Source organism: Schistocerca cancellata, chromosome 5, assembly GCF_023864275.1.
Source record: "Schistocerca cancellata isolate TAMUIC-IGC-003103 chromosome 5, iqSchCanc2.1, whole genome shotgun sequence".
NCBI lineage: Eukaryota > Metazoa > Arthropoda > Insecta > Orthoptera > Acrididae > Schistocerca > Schistocerca cancellata.
The window spans coordinates 275776119-275802051 of NC_064630.1; the positions used below are offsets into that span (position 1 = coordinate 275776119).

Consider the following 25933-nt stretch of genomic DNA (forward strand, 5'->3'; position numbering starts at 1 on the left):
TCAACAGTTAGGAATAGTTAGAGATGAACTGAAGACACTTAGGAGGACAGCATTTACAGTGGAATAACTTTGCGGTAGCTGCAACGTGTTTGTCATTTGTGAAGCAGACAACAAACTATACGTTGCACAATCAAGAACTTGACCTGAAGCATTACCTAACTTATTACTGAAAAATTCCGAATAATTCGATTGTATAGTAAGGTTAATTGTTATTCTTCACGAACCCTATCGCCAAAGATCAAAGATACATCATATGTCCTAAAATGCGGATAAGATTTATCATAGAAAGATTATTGTACCAATTTGAGATCGATTTGAATAAATATAACATATGCTTTCTACGAACATGGTGCTAATAAAAAGAAAATTTGGATCATTTGAATGTGAAATATAAAGTAACCTTTAGCGGTCCTTGAGGTACTGGTATTGTTGATGTTCGAAAATCAGAACCACCAATGAGGACGAAATGTAGTGCAGAAAGAGGTTGTAGGTAAATAAATAAACCCGTTGTTTGCCCCGCAGAAGTGAATAAAATTCTCTGTAACTCGAATTTCAGGGGTCGTTTGACAGAAAAACCGTGTTCTGTGCGACAAAATTCGTGAAACAATTCCAAAAAACTTAATTTTGATTCGATACGTTCGCAGTTACCTCTGTCACAAATGAAGGAACTTTTAGAGTAAATGATGCCTGTATCAGTGTTGAGTTTTAATAAGTGTATTTTTAGAATATAAGCTTTCCACAAAAAACAACTAATTAAGCCGTTTTACTTGCTTACAGAAGGAATTTGCACGTTTTAAAGGCTTCATACAGATTAATGCGCGGTAGCCATTTTGATGAAATTTTATGACAATTGTTCCGTTCCACTAGAAAACGGAAAATTTCTTTTATTATGGTGTTTGAAAATACAGTAAAATGTTACGTCTTAAACCATTAGTGTATTTATATCTCAAGATTGTAGCATAATCAGTTCGATCCTTATCAACCGAATATCCTCGTAAGTATCATCGCGTATATATTACAGTACATTTTATGTTTCCTGGAAGAACAAATCATGTTTGCTGAGGAATACAATGTTGTGGCGTATATTTTTTCAAATACAGCGAAGTCACTGGATCCGTAGAAAGCTGATGTTAGTTTATGTCCAGTTTCCCGCGTTTACTGTGGTAACATGACTATGTGCGTAGTGCACTTAACCTAACATTATCAGGAAACGTACGCGCTGGCTGTTTTTGTTGTTACTTCTGCCAACGGAGAACAGGTATGTTGTTATGGGTCACACTACTCAGGCAAAGTCATTATCTGTCACCTATGAAATAAGTAGAGTGAATGTTTATGATTTGAAGCGGTCTGTGTTTATTTTGAGGAGCCTTTGTTCTTGTACGCAATTAATGAGATTTGAGCTCGTCTGTACATAATGTTAGCCAGTTTGCTTTGTGGTAAGTGATTCTTTTCTTGAAATAAGCTCATTAACTTTTCATCCGTATCAATTCTATGCCAGGATTCACTGGCTTATTTACAAAATGAGTAGTTGTTTACATTATGTGTTTTTGTTACATACAAGCATTGCTACCTGTTAGTCGAGTTAAATATACAATGTTGACAAACAGCAATAGGATGTGAGAAGAATTAGATGAGAGCTTTTTATTGCAAATGTATATGTTTTGAAATTAGGACCTACTCACTGTTGCTGTTTTTTGAAATGCTTAAAACTTCAGTGTGGATTGCTTTAATTAGCCAAACAAAGCTGTTGAAGTACTGCAGTGTTTTTTGGTGTGGTTTGCTTTGTCATTGTGTACATGATTTAGAACTGCAGAGGTTATGTGACAGTGTACTCCCAAGTACATATAATTGGACAGGAAATAATACAAAAAGGTACGAGATAGAATGTTGCCCAAAGTTTGTATGTTTTGTAAAGTAGAGGGTTTTACATAAACAGTTCAGGATCAACTGGAACAATTTGTTAAGTAAATCGCTTCAATTTTATTCAGAAATCACTGTTTTTTGCCCAGATGTTTTTATTTAATTTACAGTATGTGGCTTGTATAGTACAAAGTAAGACGGCAAGGTAAAGTCATAAAACCTATATTACGTAATGGATGAGTATTTTGATACATATGATGTATGTATAGCATATGTAAGCTATAAAAACTGCAAGAGTGTAGGGGGGGGGGGGGGTACTTTTAAGTACCTGTAAATGTGATATTTGACACAAGACACATTCACAAGGAAGTATGGTAGCTTGAGGTAATTATCAGTCAGGTAAATTTAGAGTAATTAACAAATTGCTCACCATCCCCCACAGGAATCTGATTTTTTTGGTCAAATAATTTTTATTTTCTATCAGAACTTTCTTTTTCATGTAGTTATGTGTATATCAAATCAAATTATTTTCCTGGTGTGTACAGCAACATCAGTTTAGGAATGTAGCCAAAAAAATTAAAAAATCTTCTAGTTTAATTTTCTGTTGTAATTTAGGATCAACAGTGGCTAAATTTTCTGCGGAGTTATCACTATACATTGAACATTCTTCAAGCTAGAAAGAAAATTTCTAGACATTAGCATGGTAGAGAAAGGAATTTTGAAAAACTGAATAGTTTTGATATGCTGTGGGGTAATTTTAAGGCAGTGTATTGTTTGTGATGCTACAAGATAATTAAGTTTTGTTTTAAGCAAAAAATCACAGTAGTAAAAATCTCACAGACATACATTTAAGGAAGGTAAATCCTACCTAGAGACCAGGTACACTACACACAGTTTATGCGTTGAAAGTTTAATCAGGAAGTATGGGCTAAAGAGGAACTCAAAATCGTCCCAAAGGACAAGGAGATGGCATGGCTGGAAAGAGACAATTATTCCAGAATATGAAGAAGTGGAACTAGCAAACTCACCTTGATGCACAGCCAAATTGGAGTTTGGACTGACAAAAGAAGCAGTGAAAGCTGCAATAAAAATGTGATTGAGCAAAGCATTCATACTCTTTCACCAATAACTGGCTAGTGGAAGACTCATTACAAATCTTTAAAAACATGATGATTTGATGGGGAAGAAACCAGAACCCTCACACCAAGCTGAAAATGATGTCACAAATGTTCTATCCATAATTTACAATGTTTATGATTAGATGAAAAAGAGTGGAGCAGTTTGCTGTAAAACATGATTGAAATGTGCTTATATTCTTTATGAGACTAGTTTCTGCCTAGATCCATCTGAAACAAAAGAAAGACCTCGTGGAAATTGAAAAGAGGCTTTTAAAATAGTTAGAAAAGGGTAGATATTGGTGGCCATTAAAAAAACAAGTGAAAATTGTTGCAGAAGCCTTCTTATGTTTTGGGCTTATCAAGGCAGTGTCATGTAGACCATTTCATGCAAAAGCCATTGATGATACGAATTACCTTTACTGTAATATCAAAAAGTATTACAAAGAGTCTTTTAAAACTGAGAAATGTAAAACTGTAGTTCAGAAATAATATTTTTGTTTTAAACTGACATGGCTGTACACTCTATGGGATTCTGAAAAACAATGTTATTTTTGTAGAGGCATCAGTTGTGACTTACGCCCCTGTAAAAATAAAGTTTCACTAACAGCACTGATGATCGTGTGTGTGTCATTTAATACTTTTTACTTGCACTTCTTGATGACATTACCAGTAGAGTTCACAAACAAACAGTACGCTGCACTTGTTTTGACTGTTGCACATTGTTTTCTTCACTATACGTGCAGTTAAATGTGCATTGCGCTGTAGGTTGGCAATTTATCAGTTATGTGTAATACAAAGTCTCCTTCTTAGAGTTATATTAATATTGAGGAGCAATGTTGTAATTCATTAAGTGAAGAAATAGTAAACAACTGGAATATTATGGAGGCAATAATATCAAAATTGCAAGTATAAGTGCAGGCTATGTGAATCATCTAGGGAAAAGTATTCCAGAAAGAAAATGTAGATTATCCATGAGGAAAGGTTCCAATTATGTCTGTTTCAGTCAAGAAATTAGAAAAACTACAACGTTATCCACCTACCTTTCTATGAAGAAATTTGAAGTGGTCTGTAAAGAACAGTAGCCAAGACAATGAGGGAATGGGCTGTCAAAAACTTATTAATATTGTAACATGGTGCATTACTATTGTGAAGTGTAGAACTGAAGGTGTTATATAGTATGCAATCAAGATAATGTTAATGTAAATAAAAAGAAGTGTAAGATTTCAGTATCTTTCACATTTATTTTTTAAAATGGCATCAGTTTCCAGCATTTAATGAATTATTACCATTACAAATTCGGGTACTTGAAGGCCATTCACAGTTGCATCATGTAAAACAAAATACCAGTAAAGATGTCCATGTAAAGTTATTATACAGTTTAATAAGTTGTTCTCAATTTGCGAGGAATGTGTATCAGTTGACTTACAACCATTTAAGAATATATGATGCGATTGTTGCATAAATTCCCCAACATAGTTATTGGTAGTACACATTTGTCTTTCAGTTACCCCATTGGTATTCGTACCTGTCCTTTAAATAATCCATGAAGCAGTTGTCTGGAAATTACCCTGTGCATATTTGAAATTTACCCCATTCCTTGGGGTAGTTTCCAGTCACCATTTTATTTTTAATTTAGTACAATATGTGCGATCACGAAATTTTCTGCAGATACTGCTTAGTCATATGAGTATATCTTAAAAGAAAGTGTTGACAAGCAGTAGGTATTGGAATAAATTGTAGGAAAACTGCATTTTTGTCTGGAAATCACCCCAAGCTACACTCTATTTAGTATGACAAAACCATTAAAATCACTGTTAATTGGAGACATGGAGATTGTTGATAAGAGATATGAGGGAATGGTGATGCTGTCTGAGTGATCAGCTTGATTATCCGTCTACTGTACACACTATTCCCAGCTTCTAATCATTCATATCATCTTCTGCTACTGCAATAATTGCATATTCTGTTGTATAAGAAATGGAATTGGAGGGCTTACTTGTGGGAGAATGTCAAGGAAATACTTAAAATGACATTTGCTTGTAGATTGAAATAAAGTGCCCCATCACAATTGCCTACTTGCAAAGCTTCAAGAATCACCATGAAGTGAGGAAACTAGGAATATATTACAACCCCCTATGAATATATCACACAGGGGGGAAGACACGATTAGGGTAATTGCAGTGTGCACAGAGGCATTTTTAGTAGTCATGCTTTCCACACTTTGTATGCGTATGAAACAGGAAGAAACCCTTATACATGGTACAATAAGAAGCTCCCACTTCCATAAACTTCACACTGGTTTGCGTAGTATGACTGAAGGTGTAAATTTGTGCTCCCAAGTTCTTTTGTATGAATTTATTAGTGAATGTTTTGCAGACTGAGCTACAGTATACCAATTTGTGTTAAACTTTCTACTTGGTATACATGTTATGTATTCTTAATGTCTTACTTTGTGAATTGTATTTTATTCATCTTATGACGTACATTTGCAATCCATTTGGCTTGCATACAGGAGACATGTCAAAAATTTATAATACAGTTACAGTGATTTTTACATTAATAAATAATAGCACTACAGTAAATAATAACAGATTAGATTAGATTAGTTTTTCATTCCATAGATCCATGCTGAGGAGATCCTTGTGGATGTGGAACATGTAATTTTTTTTTTTTTTTTAAGCTGAAATAACAATACTAATAGTATGAATATATACATCATTTGTTTCTATTAAAAGAATTGTCAATGGAGTAGAAGGAGTTGGCCACTAGTAAGTCTTTCGGGCTCCTTTTAAACTGATCTTTATTTGTAACTAATTTTTTTATGTTTGCTGGCAAATCATTGAAGATGAGTGTTGCTAAGTAGTGGACCCCTTTCTGAACTAAAGTAAGTGCTTTTAAGTCCTTGTGCAGATCATTTGTGTTCCTGGTATTGTATGTATGAGCTGAGCTGTTTGTTGGAAAAAGAGATATATTATTTAGGACAAATTTCATTAAGGAGTAAATATACTAAGGGACAGTAGTTAGTATACCCAGTTCTTTGAAGAGGTTTCTACAGGACGTCCGTGAATTTACTCCACAAATAATATGTATTACAAACTTTTGTTTCACTTGAAGAGTTACCCCAAAATATTATACCGTATGACATTATAGAATAAAAGTAGGCAAAGTATCAAAGCTTTTTCATTTTTATGTTGCCTATGTCTGCAGTTCTGTGGTGTGCTCCTTCCAACTGAATGTATTGTCAAGTTGTAATCCCAGGAGTTTAAGACTGTCAACCTCTTCTATCTGCTCTTCTTCATACTTAATGCATATGCTAGGTGGAAACCTCTTACAGGTTCTGAATTGCATATAGTGAGTCTTTCCAAATTTTAATGTCAGTGAGTTGGCTTTAAACCATTCATTAATATCCAGGAAAATATCATTAGCATGTCTTCAAGAACTACACTCTACATACTATTTATTGCAGTACTTGTGTCATCTGCAAACAAAATGAACTCTGCTTCTGGCAGTGTAACTGATGAGAGATCATTAATGTACACAAGAAAAATCAGTGGCCCTAAGATGGATCTTTGTGGGACACCAGATGTAATTTCTTCCCATTCTGATGATGACTGATGACTTAATTCATTAGTCCCTTGCACTGACACCCTTTGTTTCCTGTTAGCGAGGTATGACTTGAACCATTTTGCAGCACTGCCCGTGACACCATAGAATTCTAATTTATTTAAAAGGATGTTGTGGTTCACACAGTCAAATGCCTTTGACAAATCACAGAAAATACCTGCTGCTTGTAATTTGTTATTTAATCAATTTAAAGTGGTCCCGACAGTCGGGATACCAGTTACTTTGGAATAAGGCTGGGCATCTCGGACATATTCTGAGTCGTGGTCACCTTTGTGCTCATACGGCAAAGACTATGAAATCCACCGGTTAGTCCCTCAGCCTTTAGGGGTAAAACCCAATGGGACTCGGGGCAAGTAAGGCTAGCAACCTGATTCCCTGGTACTCTAAATATGATGCTGGCAATAATCAGAGCAAAATGCCTCGGACCTTTGGAGGTGACGGAGTCCCACCTCTAACTGACAAACCAGGGACTCCTAAGATATGACTTGGCAAACAAATGGTAATGAGATGGGGAGCTATTAATATCAATGGGGGCTACTCTGGGAAGAAGGTAGAGCTGGCAGAGGCTGCAAGTAAGATGGGGCTGGACGTTTTAGCTGTTAGTGACATTCGGGTAAGGGGTGAGAAAGAAGAGGAAGTGGGAGAATACAAGGTCTACCTGTCAGGAGTCAAAGCAGGAATAGCACAATGGGGTGTAGGGCTTTACATCAGGAAAGAAATGGAACCCAGCGTAGTTGCAATAAGGTATGTAAACGAACGACTGATGTGGATGGATTTGACAGTCTCTAGCAAGAAAATTAGGATTGTGTCAGTATATTCGCATTGTGAAGGGACAGATCAAGATAAGATGGATAGTTTTTATGAGGCACTCAGTGATGTTGTTAGAGTAAAGGACAAGGACAGTGTTCTGCTCATGGGTGATTCTAACGCCAGGATTGGAAATCGAACAGAAGGGTATGAAAAGGTTATGGGTAAATTTGGAGAGGATATGGAGGCCAACAGGAACGGGAAACAACTCTTGGATTTCTGTGCCAGTATGGGCTTAGTAATCACAAACTCCTTTTTTAAACATAAGAACATTCACTGGTATACTTGGGAAGGCAGGGGAACCAGATCTGTCATTGACTATATAATAACAGATCAGGAATTCAGGAAGGCTGTGAGGGACACGCGTGTATTCAGGGGATTCTTTGATGACACTGATCATTATTTAATCTGCAGTGAAATTGGTATCGTGAGGCTGAAAGTGCAGGAGGTCAGGTCCATATGTAGGAGGATAAGAGTGGAGAAACTTCAGGATAAGGAAATCAGGCACAAGTACATAACACCGATCTCAGAAAGGTACCAGTTAGTTGAATGTAGTCAATTACAGTCATTGGAAAAGGAATGGACAAGGTACAGGGACACAGTACTAGAAGTGGCTAAAGAATGTCTTGGAACAGTAGTGTGTAAAAGTAGGATGAAGCAAACAGCTTGGTGGAATGATACAGTCAAGGCAGCCTGTAAAAGGAAAAAGAAGGCGTATCAAAAATGGCTACATACCAGAACCCAGGTAGACAGAGAAAGTTATGCTGAAGAAAGAAACAAAGCCAAACAGATAATTGCAGCATCCAAGAAGAAATCGTGGGAAGACTTTGGAAACAGGTTGGAGACTATGGGTCAAACTGCTGGAAAACCATTCTGGAGTGTAATTAGCAGTCTTCGAAAGGGAGGTAAGAAGGAAATGACAAGTATTTTGGACAGGTCAGGAAAACTGCTGGTGAATCCTGTGGATGCCTTGGGCAGATGGAGGGAATATTTTGAAGAGTTGCTCAATGTAGGAGAAAATGCGATCAGTAATGTTTCAGATTTCGGGGTAGAATGGGATAGGAATGATGATGGAAATAGGATCACATTTGAGGAAGTGGAAAAAATGGTCAATAGATTGCAGTGCAATAAAGCGGCTGGGGTGGATGAAATTAAGTCGGAACTCATCAAATACAGTGGAATGTCAGGTCTTAAATGGCTACACAGGATAATTGAAATGGCCTGGGAGTCGGGACAGGTTCCATCAGACTGGACAAAAGCAGTAATCACACCAATCTTTAAACATGGAAACAGAAAAGATTGTAACAACTACAGAGGTATCTCTTTAATCAGTGTTGTGGGTAAAATCTTCGCAGGTGTTGTTGAAAGGAAAGTGCGAGTATTAGTTGAGGACCAATTGGATGAAAATCAGTGTGGGTTTAGGCCTCTTAGAGGTTGTCAGGACCAGATCTTTAGCTTACGGCAAATAATGGAGAAGTGTTATGAGTGGAACAGGGAATTGTATCTATGCTTTATAGATCTAGAAAAGGCATATGACCGGGTTCCTAGGAGGAAGTTATTGTCTGTTCTACAAGATTATGGAATAGGAGGCAAACTTTTGCAAGCAATTAAAGGTCTTTACATGGATAGTCAGGCAGCAGTTGGAGTTGACGGTAAATTGAGTTCATGGTTCAGAGTAGTTTCAGGGGTAAGACAAGGCTGCAACCTGTCTCCACTGTTGTTCATATTATTTATGGATCAAATGTTGAAAACAATAGACTGGCTGGGTGAGATTAAGGTATGTGAACACAAAATAAGCAGTCTTGCATATGCGGATGACTTAGTTGTGATGGCAGTTTCGATTGAAAGTTTGCAAAGTAATATTTCAGAGCTAGATCAGAAATGTAAGGACTATGGTATGAAGACTAGCATCTCCAAAACGAAAGTAATGCCAGTGGGAAAGAAATATAAACGGAGTGCCAAATAGGAGGAACAAAGTTAGAACAGGTGGAAGGTTTCAAGTACTTAGGATGCATATTCTCACAGGATGGCAACATAGTGAAAGAACTGGAAGCGAGGTGTAGCAAAGCTAATGCAGTGAGCGCTCAGCTACGATCTACTCTCTTCTGCAAGAAGGAAGTCAGTACCAAGACTAAGTTATCTGTGCACCGTTCAATCTTTCGACCAACTTTGTTGTATGGGAGCGAAAGCTGGGTGGATTCAGGTTACCTTATCAACAAGGTTGAGGTTACGGATATGAAAGTAGCTAGGATGATTGCAGATACTAGTAGATGGGATCAATGGCAGGAGGGTGTCCACAATGAGGAAATCAAAGAAAAACTGGGAATGAACTCTATAGATGTAGCAGTCAGGGCTAACAGGCTTAGATGGTGGGGTCATGTTACACGCATGGGAGGAGCAAGGTTACCCAAGAGACTCATGGATTCAGCAGTAGAGGGTAGGAGGAGTCGGGGCAGACCGAGGAGAAGGTACCTGGATTCGGTTAAGAATGATTTTGAAGTAATAGGTTTAACATCAGAAGAGGCACCAATGTTAGCTCTGAATAGGGGATCATGGAGGAACTGTATAAGGGGGGCTATGCTCCAGACTGAACGCTGAAAGGCATAATCAGTCTTAAATGATGATGATGATGAATGAATTAAGTACATTTTCACTGTAGGTGTAAATAGCCTTCTCGATATCGGGACCCTTCAGAAATCCAAACTGTGTTCTTGATAATATGTTATTTGTGATCAGATGTTTGAGAAGCTGCCTGTACATCACTTTTTCTAAAATTTTTGAAAATGCTGGCAAAAGTGAAATCGGTCTGTAGTTTGATGGTATCTCTTTATCCCCGTTCTTGAATAGAGGCTTAACATCTGCATATTTTAGCCAGTCAGGAAATGTCCCAGTTATAATTGACTGGTTACACAAGTAACTTAGAATTGTATTAAACTCACAAGAACATGCCTTCATTATCTTTGTTGATATTTCTCGTAACCACTAGAACGCTTTGTTTTTAAAGATTTTATTATGGAAGTTATTTCTTTTGGTGAAGTGAGTGACATATTCATGTACCTGAAGCTATTTGTAAAGGCTAGTTTCAGATATTCAAGGGCATTATTTACTGATCCTGACAATCCCATTGTATCGGTAACGGATATAAAGTAATTGCTAAATAGATTTGCCACACTATGTCCATCAGTTGCTAATGTTTCATCTATCTTTAATGCTATTTGCTCCTGTTCCTTTCTGGTTCTACCAGTCTCCTCTTTCACTGTATCCCATATTGTTTTTATTTTGTTCCCTGACAGTGCTATCTTCTTCTCATAGTGCATTTGTTTAGATGTGTGAATTACTTTTTTTTTTAATATTTTACAGTATTCCTTGTATTTAGCTAAATCATCAGCATTGGAGCTATTCTTGGTCGACAGATATATTTTCCTTTTTGTCTTACAGGAAGTCTTTATTCCTTGTGTAATCCATGGTTTTATTATAGACTTCTGTTTAATTTGAATAACTTTTAGAGGAAAACAGTTTTCAAACATGGTACTAACATTGTTCATGAATGTGTTATATTTTTCATTCATGTCATGAGCACTGTAAACATTTTTCCAGTTCATATCTTTGAGCAGTTTTCTAAAACAATAGAATAGAAGGAGTTGTCTTGGAGAAATTATTTTAAGATAAATGTAATACTTGCTTTGCTACCTGTATGTATGTTATTGAGCAGATGACAAAAATTTTTGTTGCTGCATGTTGACTTCCTTTCAGAGCCACTGACCTGCAACTTTAAATGCAAATATTGTAGTGTAAACACACTTTCGTGAATGCATGAAGGACTCCTCTGGGGACAATTCATTGCATGTCTGAGATGTTGAAAGGTCAATAAGCACATAAATAAAACTGAAAATCTTGCTAAGCTTTGGGACCATATCCTCCTTCAGATGTGCAAATAAACTGAAATATGATATCATCATAAATCTTAGCGGTACAGTAGATCCCCTCTAATCCGTCACCTTCGGGACCGGGATCATGGTCAGAACGCAAAAAAGGTCGGATTATCCAAAAAAATCTAATATTTATTGCAAAAAATATGAAAAGACATTTATTACAAAAAATTGTACGATTTAAGAACTATAAGACGTCTACAGTAATATAAAAAGATGTTTCTTACACAGTGTTAAACAATATATTAACTAAAAAATGTCCACTGTAATATGTATTGGTTTTAAAAGGAAAAATGACAAACAAATTACAGTACTGTACTGTACTTAATAACGTATAAACGATATATACTGTAAACTAAAAATATTTATAGCACTGTATATAAAAAAGAAATTTTTTACAAAGAAATTAACTACTGTATGTATAAATTAAGAATTGATTATACTGTATGCATTGTTTTTACAGTAAAAACGAAAACAAATTACTTGGAAAAAAATGTCAGTGACACATTTTTGTTTAGCAGATATTATTCTAGATTTAGCTGCAGTGTCCTCCATTTTTTTATCCACAAAACGTCCATTGGAGTTGAAGGTGGATTCTGCTCGATGTACTGAAGGGCGGTGTCAAAAGCGTTTTTGTATCGTTCTGTGAAATCCGGGTGGGGGGTTCGTCTTGGCCGTCCGAGTCCTCATTCACAGTTTCCTGGAAACAGCAGCAACAATCTGGTCGTCATTGAGCTCTTCAAAAGTGTCACAGTTTTTGTCGCATTCATTGATCCACTCTTCAACTTCATTGGCAGGGACGTTTGGCTCCAGAGTTTGTAGATCTTTAACGATTTCCAGTGCGCCGTTGTTTTGCTCGTCTTTGGTATACTCATTTTCAGTCATAACTTGTGGCCAAAGCTTATGCCACGATTTCCGCAGTGTGTTAGTTTTGAGTTCATCCCATGCTGCAGCGATTGTGTAGATAGCATCTTTGATGTTCAGGGATTTCAAAGCCTCAAATAAGTTATGGCCTCCTTCACATTTTTCCAAGATTGAGCTGATATACTTCCTGCGATATCGCCTTTTTAACCATTCGATAACGCCCTGATCCATTGGTTGGATGAGTGAGGTCAGATTAAGAAGCAGAGAGAGAGGGCTGTTATGTTGCCTTTCACCAAATCTTCCTCAGATGGATGTGATGGTGCGTTATCCCACAGCAGTAGAGCATAAACAGGCAGATTTGTTTGCTTCAAGTCTTTTTCGACCGATGGCACAAACTCGTCGAAAAACCAGGATTTAAAAAGGTTTTAGCAGTCCATCTAAGTAGATTTTTGATTGCGGTAATAAATCGGCAAGGAAGATAAGTTTATAGTTTTGAATGCCCTTGACTTCATAGATTTGCCAATGACGAACGAGGGGAGCTTATGGGTACCATCTGCGTTACTACAAAGAATGACTGTTATTCTATCTTTTATAAGTTTCACACAATAACGTACACTATAACAATATGCACAACGATAGACACAGGCTCGCGAGCCTGAGCATGGTCGGACTAACCGGAGTGACAGACCATCCAAGGTCGGATTAGGGGGGTTCTACTGTATTTTCAGCCTTCTTTATGTGCCCATTGACCACTCAACATTTCAACTATATGGTGAATTGTTCTCTTCACACTTTTCGTGTTTACATTTCACCAAGAATGTTCTTGTTACGATCGTGATGTCTGTCCATCCCAATCAATATGTGTAGGTCTTTCCCCTTATTCCAACAGTTCTCTTTGAACAGACAGCAGTACGAATATGTTGTCACAATGTTTCTTCAACATCAGCAAATGCATCCACAAGCTAAAGTACATGGCAAGGAGGAGCATATCTCATACAACGATTACCACTATTTTTCTTCTTAATTTCATGGATGGTATGAGAGAGAAATGATAATATGGGTGCCTGCATTAACACTATTTTATGATTTGGTCCTACCGTTCATACTCATTATATTATTATTATTCTTTCTTTCTTTTCTCAGACATTATGTCTGGTCAAAAATGGAAAGTGCCACGGACCTTGATCAAGCGTGACTTCCTTTTAACTGTACGGTAAATGTTATATTGCATTTAGGAACTTTCGGGTGATTGAACATGTATCAGTAATTACGGATTTCTGTAGTTGTATATATAAGTTTGGATGTAGCTGTATTGCATTGATGTACTGGTGGATATTGTGTGGTATGACTCCTGTAGTTGATAATATAATTGGTATAATGTCAACTTTATCCTGATGCCACATGTCCTTGACTTCTTCAGCCAGTTGGATGTATTTTTCAATTTTTTCTCCTGTTTTCTTTTGTATATTTGTTGTATTGGGTATGGATATTTCGATTAGTTGTGTTAATTTCTTCTTTTTATTGGTGAGTATGATGTCAGGTTTGTTATGTGGTGTTGTTTTATCTGTTATAATGGTTCTGTTCCAGTATAATTTGTATTCATCATTCTCCAGTACGTTTTGTGGTGCATACTTGTATGTGGGAACGTGTTGTTTTATAAGTTTATGTTGTAAGGCAAGCTGTTGATGTATTATTTTTGCTACATTGTCATGTCTTCTGAGGTATTCTGTATTTGCTAGTATTGTACATCCACTTGTGATGTGATCTACTGTTTCTATTTGTTGTTTGCAAAGTCTGCATTTATCTGTTGTGGTATTGGGATCTTTAATAATATGCTTGCTGTAATATCTGGTGTTTATTGTTTGATCCTGTATTGCAATCATGAATCCTTCTGTCTCACTGTATATATTACCTTTTTTTAGCCATGGGTTGGATGCGTCTTGATCGATGTGTGGCTGTGTTGCCATGTAGTGTTTTCTTTTTCCAATTTACTTTCTTCGTATCTGTTGATGTTATGTGATCTAGAGGGTTGTGGAAGTGGTTATGAAATTGCAGTGGTGTAGCCGATGTATTTATATGAGTGATTGCTTTGTGTACTTTGCTAGTTTCTGCTCGTTCTATAAAGAATTTTCTTAAATTGTCTACCTGCCCATAATGTAGGTTTTTTATGTCGGTAAATCCCCTTCCTCCTTCCTTTCTGCTTAATGTGAATCTTTCAGTTGCTGAATATATGTGATGTATTCTATATTTGTGGCATTGTGATCGTGTTATTGTATTGAGTGCTTCTAGGTCTGTGTTACTCCATTTCACTACTCCAAATGAGTAGGTCAATATTGGTATAGCATAAGTATTTATAATTTTTGTCTTGTTTCTTGCTGTCAATTCTGTTTTCAGTATTTTTGTTCGTCTTTGTCTATATTTTTCTTTTATTTCTTCTTTAATATTTGTATTATCTATTCCTATTTTTTGTCTGTATCCTAGATATTTATAGGCATCCGTTTTTTCCATCGCTTCTATGCAGTTGCTGTGGTTATCCAATATGTAATCTTCTTGTTTAGTGTTTTTTCCCTTGACTATGCTATTTTTCTTACATTTGTCTGTTCCAAAAGCCATATTTATATCATTGCTGAATACTTCTGTTATCTTTATTAATTGGTTGAGTTGTTGATTTGTTGCTGCCAGTAGTTTTAGATCATCATGTATAGCAAATGTGTGATTTTGTGTTGGTATGTTCCAGTAATATTGTATCCATAATTTGTATTATTTAGCATGTTGGATAGTGGGTTCAGAGCAAGGCAGAACCAGAAAGGGCTTAATGAGTCTCCTTGGTATATTCCACGCTTAATCTGTATTGGCTGTGATGTGATATTATTTGAATTTGTTTGTATATTAAGTGTGGTTTACCAATTTTTCATTACTATGTTTAGGAACTGCATCAATTTAAGATCTACTTTGTATATTTCCAATATTTGTAGTAACCATGAGTGGGGTACACTATCAAAAGCTTTTTGTTAATCAATGTATGCGTATTGTAGTGACCTTTGTTTAGTTTTAGCTTGATATGTCACTTCTACGTCTATTATCAGTTGTTCTTTACATCCTCGTGCTCCTTTGCAACAGCCTTTTTGTTCTTCATTTATAATTTTGTTCGTGCGGTTCTAGGCGCTCCAGTTCGGAGCCGCGCTGCTGCTATGGTCGCAGGTTCGAATCCTGCCTTGGGCATGGGTGTGTGTGATGTCCTTAGGTTAGTTAGGTTTAAGTAGTTCTAAGTTCTAGGGGACTGATGACCACAGCAGTTGAGTCCCATAGTGCTCAGAGCCATTTTTATAATTTTGTTCTGTGTTGTATGTGTTATTAATTTCTGTGTAATGACTGAAGTTTATATTTTGTATATTGTTGGTAGGCATGTTGTGGGACGATATTTAGCTGGGTTTGCTGTGTCTGCTTGATCTTTAGGTTTCAGATAAGTTATTCCATGTGTAAGTGTATCAGGGAATGTGTATGGGTCTGCAATGTACCTGTTAAATAATTTAGTTATATGTGAATGTGTTGAGGTGAACTTCTTTAGCCAGAAATTTGGTATTATTTCTTTTCCAGGGGCTTTCCAATTGTGAGTAGAATTAATTGCTTGGGTGACTTAATGTTGCAAAATTATCACTTCAGGCATCCGCGGTATCATCTTGTATGTGTCTGTTTCTGCTTGTATCCAACGTGCATGCCTGTTATGTTGTACCGGGTTTGACCATATGTTGCTCCAGAAATGTTCCATGTCTGTTATGCTTGGTGGATTGTCTATTTTAATGTGTGTGTTATCTATTGTCTGGTAAAATTTCTTTTGGTTTGTGTTGAATGTTTGGCTTTGTTTCCTTCTATTTTCACTTTTTTGTATCTTCTAAGTCGTTTGGCCAATACTTGTAATTTCTGCTTCTTTTCATCTAATTGCTCTATCACTTCTTGTTGTGAGATTTTACCTAACCTTTTTCGTTTTTTTCTGACGTTTCATTTCTTATAAATTGTGTTAGCTGTCTTTTCTCAGTTTTTCTATTCTGATCTGTAGCCTGTGTTGCCATGCTGGTTTTGTGGGTTTCTTCTGTGTGTTGGTTGGTTCTGATCTCTGCCTAGTGTGTATATTTAGTGTAGTGAGTGCTCCTATATAAACCAGTTGTTGTAACTCTTCCATAGTTGTGTTTTCATTTACTTTGTTGTGTATGATTGTGTTTATAGTTTTTATTGTTGTTTCGACTTGTGGGTTATTTGGCGGCCTATGCAAGAGTGGTCTGATGTCTGTATTTGTGTCTTTGTATGCTATATATGTCAGCTGAAATTTCTCTTCTATATCTAACATGTGTGTCACTTCATGTTCTGTTTGTGCTTGTTCTGGTGGCTGTCTTAAGATTTCATTTTCCTCTGATTGTTTAATTGATGCGTGTTGTTCTTTGTTTGTTTGCTCTGGGATGTTTTGAGTCCATTACTGTATTTTCTTCTTCTTCTGATTGCACATTATTTTGTTCCAGTATTTGTTGTACTTGATGTTTGATGTTTTCTAATTCTGACTGGGGTATCCTGTTATTTTTGATTATTACACGGATCTGATCAGCTAGTCATTGTTCTGTTAAAAATTTTAATTCTGGGTATCTGGTAATAAATGTTGTGTATACTTGTGATCTGTATCCAGTTGTGTTGGTTCCTAGGTTTGTTGCTTGGTAATAACAGAACATGAGGTGTCGATTAACTTCATCTGACCATCTCATCCTTTGTCTTTGTTTTCCTTCTAGGGTGTTTGCAGGAAGCATATCCTGCAAAACACCTCTATTTGGATTTAAATCATTTTCCAGTTGGCTAGCAGTGTCGTTACCATTGTGGGCGGGCATAGGGTTCAAGCGTCATCCCCGACCATGGCGGCGCTTGTCCGAGGCTTCTTTAGTTCTGTCTTGAACCAAGTAATCACACTAAAAGGGGGTTAGCCCTATTAGTGGTTTGTTCTTTTCGTCGCCTTTTATGACTGGCAGAACATACCGGAGGCCTATTCTCCCGGGCCTTTATTATTATTATTATTATTATTATTATTTTACACCTCTAGTCCATAGGACCAAATTGAGGAGCAAGTCTCCATGGTCTTGGAACATTCAGTACATGAAATTACAACAGAAAAGTAATAATAGATAACATAAAATTTTCATGAATCCTAAAAAGACTACAAGCTGTAAGTTTATACAAACACAGTCGACACTGTACTACAGGAATTAATTTAATTTTTCAACCAGAGTGCATTGTAAGAAGAAGAAGATGATGGTCACAGGAGGCAACAAAACAAGGCAATATGGCATAGTGGAGGAGAAGAGACCATTAGAACCAAAGATGAAGAAGAGTATATAATACGTTGGTAACAGAAGAGTATAGTGTCACAAATGTTAGTAACACGCCTTCTATGTCAGTTGCTGATAGGATACTGGTTATCAGGCACTGCTCTGAAATATTTGAGACCAGCAATTACACATATAAGTAAATAATTTCAGTAATGTGACTAACACTACCATTACTTTAGACAAAGTAATGACAGGCATTAAATCTTTATTGAGAAAGAAATAAAAAAAAAAGTCTAGTTTGTGTGATAAAAGATCAAACACTAAGATTGTTTTCTCTGTAGGCGCTATAAACATTGAGATAAAGAAATGGCAAATTTAGTAGGTCCTAGAGTTAAGGAGGTCTGTTAGTTCCTTTTTTGTTGCCATTAATAAATAGTTTGTAGCCAATTCACTCGATAACATATTCCGTGAATTTATAAAACACATAGGGGAACACAGAAGAACTTGGCTGAAGAAGTTCTACAATGATATACTCAAGACCGGAAGGGTGCCTCAGCGGTTCAAGATTGCACACACATTAGCAATCCTCAAATCTGGAAAGCCAGTACATGACCCCTCAAGTTACTGGCCAATTGCACTGCTAAGCGTGTGCTTCAAACTTCAAACTACTGGAACGACTCGTCCATAACAGAATACAAGGAATAATAAACAACATAACCCCAACATATCAGGCTGGGTTCAGAAGAAAGCGGAGCTGCTCTGAACAGGTCTGGATTCCAAAAGAAATTAAAGACATCAGTGGCCTATGTTGATCAGTCAGCAGCATAAGACATTGTGTGGGTGGGTGAACTCCTGCTGAAGTTACAAAAAGCATGTCCGAGTAAGAAACTGACGACACTTGTGGGAAATATGTTAACCAACCACTACTTCAAGGTTAGCATTGGACAAAAACAGAGCAAGTAATTTACCTTGAAAAATGGGCTCCCCCAAGAGTCCTTCCTAACACCCCTACTTTTCAGTCTGTACACCAGTGACATGCCAAACACTGCTAGCACAAAATTTTGCTATGTCGATGACCTTGCCATAGCTGTACAAACTAGCACACTTGAGGAAGGAGAAGCTATGTTATCTAGAAACTTAGAAACTCTCTACACATACTACAAAGCATGGAGACTCCATCCAAATGCAGCAAAGACGGAAGACTGCACATTCCATCTAAACAACGGAATTGCAAACCAGCCATTGAATGTGAGCTGCTACCAGTAAAAGGTTAGACATAATTTCCAGCCTAAATACCTTGGTGTCATTCTAAATCGGTGTCTGATGTATAATAAACACTTGGAAAAAACAAGCCAAAAACTAAAGACCTGAAACAACATTGTAAAGAAACTAGCTGGTACAACATGGGGTGCCGACGCATCAACTCTACGTACTACAGTATTGACGCTGGTGTACCCAGTTGCTGAATACTGTGCTCCCTACATGAGAAAGCTGGACGTACACCTGAACAAGTCAATGAGGATAATTACGGGCACATTAAAATCCATCCTGATCACCTGGCTGCACACCATCAGCAACATCGCACCACCTGAATTACGACGCCAAGAAACAGTCAATTGAGAATGGAGGGAATTACACCACCCCGACTACCCACAAGACCTCCCAGGTCACACAGTCTTAAACAACACTCCCCCCAGACCACATAAAATCTCGCAGTCCACTGTGGCATAATGGAAGGAATGATAAGAAGTTTGACATTAAAGAAGAGTGGCACAAGGGGTGGAATGCTGCCAGCCTAACAGGATTTCATCTGCAGAGAAGTGAGTGGACAAGGCTGAACAGAATAACAAGTGGCCACACCAGGTGCAATGCTATGATGCACAAGTGGGGTTTCCGAGATTCTCCAGCCTGTGATTGTGGGGCCCAAGGACAAACTGTTCAACATATTGTTAGAGACTGTCCTCAGAGGAAGTATCATGGACCATATAGTGACTTTATTAATGCTACTCCCTCTGCTGTTAGTTGGCTTCAATCATTAGATGTTGAACTATAATTAAATCTGTCTGCCTTTTTTTAACTTGCAATTGTATCAGTCAAAGTAGTCAGTAATATTAAGTTAGTAATTTTCACAATTTAAAAATGTGTATAAAATTTGTGCCAAAAGGTATATACAAGTACTTAATTAGATGTTGTTGTCGTTGTTGTAGTAGTCTTCAGTCCAGAGACTGGTTTGATGCAGCTCTCCATGCTACTCTATCCTGTGCAAGCTTCTTCATCTCCCAGTACCTACTGCAACCTACATCCTTCTGAATCTGTTTAGTGTATTCATCTCTTAGTTTCCCTCTGCAATTTTTACCCTCCATACTGCCCTCCAATACTAAATTGGTGATCCCTTGATGCCTCAGAATATGCCCTACCAACTGATCCCTTCTTCTAATCAAGTTGTGCCACAAATTTCTCTTCTCTCCAATTTTATTCAATACTTCCTCATTAATTATGTGATCTACCCATCTAATCTTCAGCATTTTTCTGTAGCACCACATTTCGAAACCTTCTATTCTCTTCTTGTCTAAACTATTTATCGTCCATGTTTCACTTCCATACGTGGCTACACTCCATACAAATACTTTCAGAAACTACTTCCTGACACTTAAATCTATACTCGATGGTAACAAATTTCTCTTCTCCAGAAGTGCTTTCCATGCCATTGCCAGTCTACATTTTATATCCTCTCTACTTCGACCATCATCAGTTATTTTGCTCCCCAAATAGCAAAACTCATTTACTACTTTAAGCGTCTCATTTCCTAATCTAATTCCTGCAGCATCACCCGATTTAATTCAACTACATTTCATTATTCTCGATTTGCTTTTGTTGATGTTCATCTTATATCCCTCCTTTCAAGACTATGTCCATTTCGTTCAGCTGCTCTTCCAGGTCCTTTGCTGTCTCAGACAGAATTACGATGTCATTAGTGAACCTCAAAGTTCCATCAGAACATGTCCTACCAACTGATCCCTTCTTCTGCTCAAGTTGTGCCACAAACTTCTCTTCTCCCCAATCCTATTCAATACCTCCTCATTAGTTATGTGATCTACCCATCTAATCTTCAGCATTCTTCTGTAGCACCACATTTCGAAAGCTTCTATTCTCTTCTTGTCCAAACTATTTACCGTCCATGTTTCACTTCCATACATGGCTACACTCCATACAAATACTTTCAGAAATGACTTCCTGACACTTAAATCTATACTCGATGTTAACAAATTTCTCTTCTTCAGAAACGCTTTCCTTGCCATTGCCAGTCTACATTTTATATCCTCTCTACTTCGCCCATCATCAGTTATTTTGCTCCCCAAATAGCAAAACTCCTTTACTACTTTAAGTGTCTCATTTCCTAATCTAATACCCTCAACATCACCCGACTTAATTCGACTACATTCCATTATCCTCGTTTTGCTTTTGTTGATGTTCATCTTATATCCTCCCAAGACACCATCCATTCCGTTCAACTACTCTTCCAAGTCCTTTGCTGTCTCTGACAGAATTACAATGTCATCGGCGAACCTCAAAGTTTTTATTTCTTCTCCATGGATTTTAATACCTACTCCGAATTTTTCTATTGTTTCCTTTATTGCTTGCTCAATATACAGATTGAATAACATCGGGGAGAGGCTACAACCCTGTCTTACTCCCTTCCCAACCACTGCTTCCCTTTCATGTCCCTCGACTCTTATAACCGCCATCTGGTTTCTGTACAAATTGTAAATAGCCTTTCGCTCCCTGTATTTTACCCCTGCCACCTTTAGAATTTGCAAGAGAGTATTCCAGTCAACATTGTCAAAAGCTTTCTCTAAGTCTACAAATGCTAGAAACGTAGGTTTGCCTTTCCTTAATCTTTCTTGTAAGATAAGTCATAAGGCCAGTATTGCCTCACGTGTTCCAGTATTTCTACGGAATCCAAACTGATCTTCCCCGAGGTCGGCTTCTACTAGTTTTCCCATTCGTCTGTAAAGAATTCGTGTTAGTATTTTGCAGCTGTGGCTTATTAAACTGATAGTTCAGTAATTTTCACATCTGTCAACACCTGCTTTCTTTGGGATTGGAATTATTATATTCTTCTTGAAGTCTGAGGGTATTTCGCCTGGACTGGCTCTCCCAAGGCCGTCAGTAGTTCAAATGGAATGTTGTCTACTCCGGGGGCCTTGTTTCGACTCAGGTCTTTCAGTGCTCTGTAACTCTCTTCACACAGTATCGTATCTCCCATTTAATCTTCATCTACATCCTTTCCCATTTCCATAATATTGTCCTCAAGTGCATTGCCCTTGTATAGACCCTCTATATACTCCTTCCACCTTTCTGCTTTCCCTTCTTTGCTTAGAACTGGGTTTCCATCTGAGCTCTTGATGTTCATACAAGTGGTTCTCTTATCTCTAAAGGTCTCTTTAATTTTCCTGTAGGCAGTATCTATCTTATCCCTAGTGAGATAAGCCTCTACATCCTTACATTTGTCCTCTAGCCATCCCTGCTTAACCATTTTGCACTTCCTGTCGATCTCATTTTTGAGACGTTTGTATGTATTCCGTTTTGCCTGCTTCATTTACTGCATTTTTATATTTTCTCCTTTTATCAATTAAATTCAATATCTCTTCTGTTACCCAAGGATTTCTATTAGCCCTCATCTTTTTACCTACTTGATCCTCTGCTACTTTCACTATTTCGTCTCTCAAAGCTACCCATTCTTCTTCTATTGTATTTCTTTCCCCCATTCTTGTCAATCGTTCCCTAATGCTCTCCCTGAAGCTCTCTACCACCTCTGATTCTTTCAGTTTATCTAAGTCCCATCTCCTCAAATTCCCACCTTTTTGCAGTTTCTTCAGTTTTAATCTACAGGCCATAACCAATAGATTGTGGTCAAAGTCCACATCTGCCCCTGGAAAAGTCTTACAATTTAAAACCTGGCTCCTGAATCTCTGTCTTACCATTATATAATCCATCTGAAACCTGTCAGTATCTCCAGGGTTCTTCCATGTATACAATCTTAATTAGATATACATGTAAAATTAAACTTTATGTGCTTGTCAGTGTTTGTTGTTGTTGCCATACGATGAATAAAATAATAAATAAGCCAAATCACTGTTATTAAACTTTGAGAAAACTAACTAAGTGTAGATCACAACATTGTTGTGGTTCCCAACCAAAGTACACACAGCACGAGAACATGTGGAGGTTAAAGTTCATAGGATTATTACTTGGCAGAAGGATTATTACTTGGCAGAAATTTCACATGGGGAAAACATCGTGAACCTGTCAGATCACCTAAAGAAATAGCGGTTTGCAGTGCAAATGTTGTCAGGCATAGTTGATGTAAAAATTAAAAGCAAAATTGCGTGCTTTGCTTACATTCTTCCATAAATTCATACTGTGTGTGTGTGTGGGGGGGGGGGGGGGGGGGGGGTGCTTATTAAGCAAAAGTGTGTAATGGAATTTTTTGTTATGTGAATTCAATATCATCCACTGTTCAAAGAACTGTGGATACTAACTATCACTTGTCTATATGTTTATTTGTTGAAATTTGTCATACATAATTCACTTTCTTTTCAAACCAGCAGCACAGTTCAGGGAGTCAATCCTAGGAACAAGTTGCCACCAACTACAAAAAGTTTAGCTTGTAGAGCCGTTTTCACAAGGGCTGCTTTGTGTGAAACTGGCAATGTATAAAAAAAGTTCCTTGAGATTGGTGATCTATGGTTACTGGCTTAATAGACCAAGTATCTACAAATTGCTGTCCTTTCACAGCTTTTTGTATAGGCATAGTCCATATCAATTCAAGCAGGCTAGGAAAAAATCTTACCTTCATAGTCTCACATGTTAGTGAATTTAGCATATGTTAAAATGAAGAACTAAGTAAGGAACACATTTTTTTCTTTTCTCCAAAAAAATTTCTGCTCCGAGATACAGCCCTCTAAAGATGACATTGCGCATACCATTTTGAAGATGTGGATTTTGGAAAAAAATTTAAAATGCTGTATTTCTGGAGCAGTTCCATATACACTCCTGGAAATGGAAAAAAGAACACATTGACACCGGTGTGTCAGACCCACCATACTTGCTCCGGACACTGCGAGAGGGCTGTACAAGCAATGATCACACGCACGGCACAGCGGACACACCAGGAACCGCGGTGTTGGCCGTCAAATGGCGCTAGCTGCGCAGCATTTGTGCACCGCCGCCGTCAGTGTCAGCCAGTTTGCCGTGGCATACGGAGCTCCATCGCAGTCTTTAACACTGGTATCATGCCACGACAGCGTGGACGTGAACCGTATGTGCAGTTGACGGACTTTGAGCGAGGGCGTATAGCGGGCATGCGGGAGGCCCGGTGGACGTACCGCCGAATTGCTCAACACGTGGGGCGTGAGGTCTCCACAGTACATCGATGTTGTCGCCAGTGGTCGGCGGAAGGTGCACGTGCCCGTCGACCTGGGACCGGACCGCAGCGACGCACGGATGCACGCCAAGACCGTAGGATCCTACGCAGTGCCGTAGGGGACCGCACCGCCACTTCCCAGCAAATTAGGGACACTGTTGCTCCTGGGGTATCGGCGAGGACCATTCGCAACCGTCTCCATGAAGCTGGGCTACGGTCCCGCACACCGTTAGGCCGTCTTCCGCTCACGCCCCAACATCGTGCAGCCCGCCTCCAATGGTGTCGCAACAGGCGTGAATGGAGGGACGAATGGAGACGTGTCGTCTTCAGCGATGAGAGTCGCTTCTGCCTTGGTGCCAATGATGGTCGTATCCGTGTTTGGCGCCGTGCAGGTGAGCGCCACAATCAGGACTGCATACGACCGAGGCACACATGGCCAACACCCAGCATCATGGTGTGGGGAGCGATCTCCTACACTGGCCGTACACCACTGGTGATCGTCGAGGGGACACTGAATAGTGCACGGTACATCCAAACCGTCATCGAACCCATCGTTCTACCATTCCTAGACCGGCAAGGGAACTTGCTGTTCCAACAGGACAATGCACGTCCGCATGTATCCCGTGCCACCCAACATGCTCTAGAAGGTGTAAGTCATCTACCCTGGCCAGCAAGATCTCCGGATCTGTCCCCCATTGAGCATGTTTGGGACTAGATGAAGCGTCGTCTCACGCGGTCTGCACGTCCAGTACGAACGCTGGTCCAACTGAGGCGCCAGGTGGAAATGGCATGGCAAGCCGTTCCACAGGACTACATCCAGCATCTCTACGATCATCTCCATGGGAGAATAGCAGCCTGCATTGCTGCGAAAGGTGGATATACACTGCACTAATGCCGACATTGTGCATGATCTGTTGCCTGTGTCTATGTGCCTGTGGTTCTGTCAGTGTGATCATGTGGTGTATCTGACCCCAGGAATGTGTCAATAAAGTTTCCCCTTCCTGGGACAATGAATTCACGGTGTTCTTATTTCAATTTCCAGGAGTGTATTTTGTTGGTTTTTTTTTTATTTGAAAGATAATTACTTTATGATTACAAAGAAATCCTCCATTTTGACTTACCTGTCCAAGTTTTACTATAGTGTCCTGAACATTTTTTTATAACTTATGGAAAAAAAATATTTTTCCTAAAATATCAGTCCATCAAATTTTCATTCCCCCCCGCCCCCCACTGATTAGTGCCATATAGTTCTCCATTCCGTGAAAAGGAAAGCTTCCACTTTTAGGTTGAAAAGATTTTATAAACAATTGAAATTTTTGCCATACATAAAACCTGTTTTATTACCACATTATCCCATAACAGGCTCATAAATATCACAACCTAGCCTTATTTAACATAATTTTAGTTTTGAAAGATGAGTAAGAGACTCTTTTTTTTCAAGCATTTCAAATGGTTCCAAAATGTATGTGAAAGATCCAAAGACTTAAAGGTTTCAATTTAGAGAACTTCCGTGCACTCTGTTTTGTACTGAAATTAGCCAGTCAGTGAACTAAAAATGTGTTCCACTGCTTCAGTATCTTCCTTTGGTATAGAGCGATGCCTTCCTGTTGAACCAATAGGAAGTGGAGCACTTACAATCTACAAAACATTGTGAACAGGGAGTGAGTACCGGTGGCATTGTTGCTGTCCTTCAGCTGGAAACCTACATCCAGCAGCTGGTCCATGAGGTATCAAAAACTTCACTACAGTTTCGTTTAACTAATAACTGGTGTCTATAATCTCTGCAATCCACCGATCACAGTCATACACACATGCCACAAACATTCCCCTTCTCAGGTTGTGAATCTGAATATTATCCTGATGTTTCTGAGCTGTTGGCCAAATGAATGAAATTTCTTCTTTCTTGCTCTTTAATGTGTGTGCAGTATGAGTTCGCCCATTGCTTTGAGTCCAGAAATGCGTCTTCTGAATTCCTTTCACAGGATTAGTTTGTTTGGA

General features: G+C 38.3%; 2 protein-coding genes across 3 annotated transcripts in view; both read left to right on the forward strand.

Moving 5' to 3' along the window:
• The first annotated feature begins 830 nt into the window (after nucleotides 1–830).
• LOC126187659 (INO80 complex subunit D-like) overlaps nucleotides 831–25933 on the forward strand; it is a 158209-nt gene continuing 133106 nt past the window's right edge. Inside the window, exons 1-2 of one of the 2 annotated variants that reach the window (XM_049928875.1) lie at nucleotides 831–994; nucleotides 1101–1258. The gene's annotated coding sequence lies outside the window, so the exon portion shown is untranslated. The remainder of the gene's footprint in view (nucleotides 995–1100; nucleotides 1259–25933) is intronic. The other variant, XM_049928876.1, reaches the window with a different exon arrangement.
• Nucleotides 7099–11399, forward strand: LOC126188492 (craniofacial development protein 2-like). Its single transcript, XM_049930096.1, has 2 exons — nucleotides 7099–7862; nucleotides 11336–11399. The coding sequence occupies exons 1-2, from the start codon at nucleotides 7099–7101 to the stop codon at nucleotides 11397–11399; spliced, it is 828 nt and encodes a 275-aa protein (XP_049786053.1).

Bases quoted from the DNA above. Each gene is read 5' to 3' on its own strand.
- LOC126188492 (XM_049930096.1), top strand. From the start codon at position 7,099: ATGGTAATGAGATGGGGAGCTATTAATATCAATGGGGGCTACTCTGGG. The intron at 7,863-11,335 runs GTCCATATGTAG...ATCCTCCTTCAG, and splicing joins CTGAAAGTGCAGGAGGTCAG to ATGTGCAAATAAACTGAAAT.